At 45.2% G+C, this 6,000-nt stretch overlaps 1 protein-coding gene across 1 annotated transcript in view; it reads left to right on the top strand.

The window, feature by feature from the left end:
* Nucleotides 1–202: 202 nt before the first annotated feature.
* lrig1 (leucine-rich repeats and immunoglobulin-like domains 1) overlaps nt 203–6,000 on the top strand; it is a gene marked incomplete at its 5' end in the record, with an annotated part of 33,255 nt that continues 27,457 nt past the window's right edge. The window contains one exon of the mRNA XM_079218586.1: nt 203–405. Coding sequence (XP_079074712.1) covers nt 203–405 — 203 coding nt within the window. The remainder of the gene's footprint in view (nt 406–6,000) is intronic.

The raw sequence follows: 6,000 nt of genomic DNA, 5'->3' as shown, positions 1-6,000 counted from the left end.
GGGAAACGCTTCACTGCACCGCAGCTGTCGCTGCTAGCCTCTCTCGTCCACAACAAGACTTAATTAACGTGCTCCCGGGGGCCTTCCGTCCCTCCGAAGAGACGTTAATATCCCGGCGTGTGGGTGCGAGGAGAGAGAGAGAGAGAGAGAGAGAGAGAGAGAGAGAGAGCTCAGCGGCCGCGCTATTAAATCTGGATACAAAATGGCGGCGTCCCTTGGACGACTTGGATATGTTTTTCCTTGTGTTTTTTATTTCATTTTGACGGCCGAACTGTTCGCCAGCTCTGGATTGAGTTCCGGGGTGCCGTGTGCCCAGAACTGTACCTGCAGCGGGGACTCGGTGGACTGTAGCGGCCTGGAGCTGACGGCTACGCCTCTGGACCTGCCCGTCCGGACCGCTTCCTTGTAAGTAAAGCGCGCAGCAGTTGTGACCCCGTCGCCTATTTATTGACCGGCCCATAACGGGGTGACCCCGCTAGGAAAGAAAAGTAAAGCGGATACACTTATCTGCAGGAGGGGCGCGAATAAATAGGTAGTAAGCAGTGGGGGACCCTTCTTTCCTGGGGCAGTTTTCTCTTGAGGAATCCCTCCGAGAAGATTTGAGTGGTTCTGATTTTGAGTTGCACAACACATGTGTCTTTCTACTGCAGGAGTAGCTGTCATGTTTATGCCCCTCTTCGCCCACAGTCACTTTTTCTAAAACGAGTAAGTTTCAGTAAGTCAAATTAAACTTCTCCTCATGTTTCTTTTAACTAATTTAAAACACACACACACACACACACACACACACACACACACACACACACACACACACACACACACACACACACACACACACACATAAGTAAGTCCCCCGGAGGTCCCAGAAGAAGAAGAAGAGGCCCGGTGCTCACAGGTGTAATGAACAGAACAGGGACGTGCGCACACACATAAAGTGGACACCATTTATTATTATTTTGTTAGGGGGGCTTGTTCCAGGGCAAATGGATAACAACGTAATAACAACACAATACAATAAATATAATTACCCGTTTGGTCGAAAACTCTTTCTAATGTGCCAGACGTACATGGACCCTGAACACACATTTGTTGTGGCCCATTTAACACATTCTTAGTATATTCTTTTGTTAAGTTGCTTTACCTTTTTTATTTATTTATTTTTTACATTGTATTAACTTACATATTACAAGCTATGACTCCCTATGTTCTGCAGTCCATATATTCTTTCCTAGTTTGTAGGCGACATTAGTTTGTGTACGTTTTATTTGTATTTATCTGGAAATGCTGTCGAGAACAAGCGCCTTCCTTGGGGCGAGTAAACAAATGAACCTAGATATGTCATAACAAATAAGCCTCTGCTTTACACAGTCAGTATCATGACGAGTAATACTGTTGCCATGATTCCTATTTCTGTGTTTCTAGCCGTACTTCACAAATTACATTTCTGGTAAATTCCGCTTGAATAAGACTGACAATCACTGAAACTGACAACTGCTGAAACTAATCATTTAGGAAATGACCCAATTTAGAATTTTTTTTTTTATGGAACATCCTCCAATGTTTTGGAGACTTCAGCACCTATCAAGCTCAATGACACCATTTATTTCTGGACAACTGGACTCTGTTCTCCCAACCAACATTTTGTCTCTCACCTCGGTTACCACTGTGGTAATTGTGACTCCTCAGTGACAATGGGGCATCTTGTTATAGAATCTTTAGCGTGTGTGTGTGTGTGTGTGTGTGTGTGTGTGTGTGTGTGTGTGTGTGTGTGTGTGTGTGTGTGTTTCTGGGAACGTGGGGTTAAAGACCAAAGACCCAGAGACTTCTCTGGGTCCCAGGTTCCTGTGTTAGGCAGTTTATCTTCCCCTGGGAAGTAGGGAATGCAACTTTTAAAAAAGTCCTCTAAAAACATGAATAACAGCACTTGTGTGCCCGGGTAGCCTCGCTGCCCTGAAGCACCACTCGGCCAAGTTCAAGTGCCGATGCTGTTTATCGGGCAAGTACGCAGACGCACACTGCTCCTCCTGTCCTTGCGGACAAAGGACAACGACCGTGGGACAAATGTCCCATCTGAGACAGCTGCTCTGGACCTTTTGGTTTCCTTAAAGACGCTGTCCTTCGTGAGGCCCCCATCTCACTCCAAGTCTACTCCGGTTATCTCGGCCAAACCTTATCGGCCGAGATTTAAGAACCTGCAATCTTGTTGTTTTCAAAGGGAATGGCTTTATGGCTTTGGATTATCTTCTTAAAACACCTAGGTTGCATATTTCCACACCACTTTGAGATAGTCACATTATGTTGGCGGGTGACTCAAAGGGAACCAGCTCTGTTCCCTCGGGGTCTGTAAGTGAGCCAGATTAGCAGACGATTACTGCAAACCCAAAGAGACAAGTATGGACAATTTCACATGTGGCCCAGTTTGATCCCATTATAAAGGTACCATACGCCAAGTCCTGTCCACTTGAGTGGATGAAATTACTTTTTGTGTCGTGGATTGAAAGTTTTTTGTGTGTGTCTGAAGTTCTGCCGCTGGTGTGCAAGAGTGTGTGCGTGTGTGTGTGTGTGCATGCGCTGCCTGTGGGTGTGCGTTATTCTCAAACGAAAGGGAAAACTGTCGTGCTGTTGAAAGTGACAATGCAGCCAGTTATAAGCACAGTGCAACAACAATGGGTTTGTCTTGTCAATAGAAGCTGACCCAGACAGTTTGCACAGTGCCTTGGTGTTAAAGCACAGTGCGTTTGTCCATCGCTACCTTCAAGCATCTAAGCCAAGTGAAATCAGTGTGGAATCGACTAACTATGTTTACCCTAGGGAGGGAGGGATCAGCAGCAGTAGTGGTGGTGGTGGGAGGGAGGACAGTATTGGTGGGTGTCAATAGGCCAGTTTTCCTCTTTCTCTCTTCTACATAGTGTGGACGTAAGTTTTACAAGAACATCTTAATAACCTGATACACCTGTAGGATCCGACTTAAACAAGGAGCTTGAACACTTGGCTGCAGAATCCCCCCCACCACCCCCACCCCAGTTGTACAATTATACATGTGCTCTCTGTTCTGCTTTTGTTGTTGATAGACTTCCAGTGGCTTAAAACTAATGGAGCTGTCCCACCCTTCTGTGTGGGTGAAGATGGATTGAGCTGTCATGTATTTTCTGCAATTATCTTTCTCTAGGCTCTTAAATTGGGATTACAGTAATGAACGCAGCAGTAGCACCTCAGGAGCTCCATTTACACAGCAGTTTACAAGGGGGTGGAAACATTTTTTTTTTTACTCCCTTGAATGTGTTAAATGCACAGCTTTAGAACTATAGTGCATTATGATTCATTTTAAATAAGTTGGCGTTGGACCCTCATTCTGCACCTCCTCACTGTTTTAGTCACTTTCAGAGCACTTCGTAGGAGTAATTCTGGGACCCTTGATGAATATGCATCATGGGGCTGGCCAGAGGCTTGGTGCTGGCAGTTTATCCACCAGTAGCAGTCCCAGAAGTCTCGTGGCTGTAGGTGAAGACAAAGGCCATGACTCCTTCCACTTGTCAAAATAATCTCCCTTCAGGACCCTGGTTTAAATAGTCCCCTGTGAGAAAGTGCCCTTGATGAGGAATCAAGGAAACAAACATGTTGGTGCAGCCTGGCAGAGCTAACAAGGAGACATGGTGAGGGATTGAGGGGTCGTGTGATTGACTAGGTATAAAACACACAAACAATAGTTCACTTAATGAAACTAGTACATTGCTATATCAATTATTTTATTGTCACGTCCCATGAATCCCCGTGGTTGGCCACACTTTTTTTTTTAAAGCGTCTTTAAAGCCTCTGCTGTCATAAACTTGGTTGTCAAACACATCCTCAGCCTTTCTAATATTTAACCAACTGACCACCAGTCTCGGGTGTCTGTCCATTGTTTCTGATTGATGAATAGCCTAATAACATTCAAAGCAAGTTTGCTCTCACACAGTCACATATTCCCTCTCAGGAGTGGTGCCTTATCTTATTTGCAGCCAGGGGTAATGTGCATAAAAATCATTTTTGCCCACAGTGCCACCGAAGTAATGGGATTTTGCGAGTAAATAAAATCACGAACATGCCTAATTTTGCTGGCTGAGATTGCCGTGGTTGGAGAGAGATAAAGCAGGTACATGGTGTCTTGTTTGCCAACGTCTTTTACGTTTGTTTTTGTCTCATGCAAGGTTGTAAAAACCTTTTTTGTATTTTCATAGTTCCAGAAAGCTGCACATTTTTCATGGTCTTGCACAATTTAGTCTTCCTTTTTATTCCTTTAAAGCCGAGTCCTTGCCTCTCAGGCTTGCAGTAACCTTGGTGAAAAGCAAGAAAAAGCCTGATCCTGAACGATCCCGATTGTAACCCAGCATTTCCCCAAGTGGTTTCCCAATGTGCTGGCCATAATGCTCGGTGTACTCCAGACGTTCTCCCGCAACTCCAACCCCAAAGCCGTAGCCTTAAAGTTCACAGCCCAGCCTTATTGGTAAACACCACCCCCAACAGTTGGGTTTTTGACTTCTGCCCTCAGGATACGGGTTTGTGTTGGTGGTTTCCTGACAGGGGCTGGGCGGGCTCTTGTCTGGCTGCTTGTGGAACTGGTCCGCAGAGGGTGGGGCCCGCAGATCACCTGGCTCGGGGCGCTGTGTGGGGAGGTGGGTGGACATTTTCCACCCACTACATGGAAGTGTTTAGTCAATGTCACGGTCTGCTGCTGCTGCCGCGGCCGCCTCTGGCTGGTTCCACTAGTTGGTGAAAGTCTTGTCAGTGGTCAGAAACCTCAACCACTGTCACACATGTTGTAACACACCCAGGGAATCCAGAGGACATGAAACATTGCAAAACTGTCTGCTTGTATGCACTCCATTTATTTGAAGTAGTGTTTTACTTTGTTTCACCTATTATGGCCATATCTACTGAAAGTATGCTTGAACTTGATAGCAGGACTGATAGGACACTTAACTGCAGAAATGCTTTTGCTTAAACAGGTGGACATTTCAGAGACTGCAGGGCTGAGCCCCTTGTGGTTTCTCGAGCATTTCTTGCTATGCAGCCTCGTAATCTTATGGTAGTGGGAGTATACCAACTTTGTTTATTGTCATAGTTTCCTTACCCTTGTGACTCTTGCATCCACATGTGGATATCTTAAAGTCAAACTCGAAGCGCTCAGAAGGGTTTAAGATGATATTATCGTTGGCAGCGATATTTTTATTTTTTATTATCCGCTGCTCTTCCCTTTTTCCTCTCTTATCAGGCTGTTTGGTGTTATGCTGGATGGTAAAAGTGCAGAGAGTTTCTATTTCATATTGTAAACCATCCTCTTTTAACCGATTTTGAGACGATTCATGCAAATCTGTAGCTGTGAACAAATTAGGAAGGAGCAGCTATGGTTGATTCCTTACACTCATAGCAACCGATAATGTCCGACATTAACATGGAGATATGGAAGTGTGCTCATGGCCTCCCACTCGCTCTATAATGACAATCAAACAGCTGCTGCCACAAGTCATTCTGCAGGAATCCAGTCAGCAGAATAGATGGTCCTTTTGTAAAGACACTTTAGGGGGCCAAGTTTTTTTTTCTCTCCACCTTTCCCTCTTTCCCCCCGACGTCGGTGTCTACAAAGTAGGTCTGATCGATGAATCATCTGTGAATTCTCTACATCTGGTAAGAGTTTTGAAATCTGGAGAAGATGTTGGAGAGAAGAAAAAAAAAGCGTGACTTGGACGGAGAAGGGAGCAAAGCAGCTTCTCCCCAGAAAACAGGCAGTGAGTGGAGCCTTGAGTGCTAAGTTGGGGCTGTAGATTTTTTTTGAAGCCTCTGCGCTTTCTGATGCTTCAGAAAGGAAATGAGCATCAGAGCTCCACCGTCTAGACACCCGCATATTCCCATGCACTTGGAGTCCACTGTTTCTAAACGCTTTTCGCCACTGGCTGGAGTGTAATTATCGCTGAATTGTGCTCTGTGCTAGTATAATAAACAATGAGTGGGGAAAATAGACTA

Source organism: Taurulus bubalis (genome assembly GCF_910589615.1).
Source record: "Taurulus bubalis genome assembly, chromosome: 5".
NCBI lineage: Eukaryota > Metazoa > Chordata > Actinopteri > Perciformes > Cottidae > Taurulus > Taurulus bubalis.
This window is presented reverse-complemented; position numbering and strand designations above follow the sequence as displayed.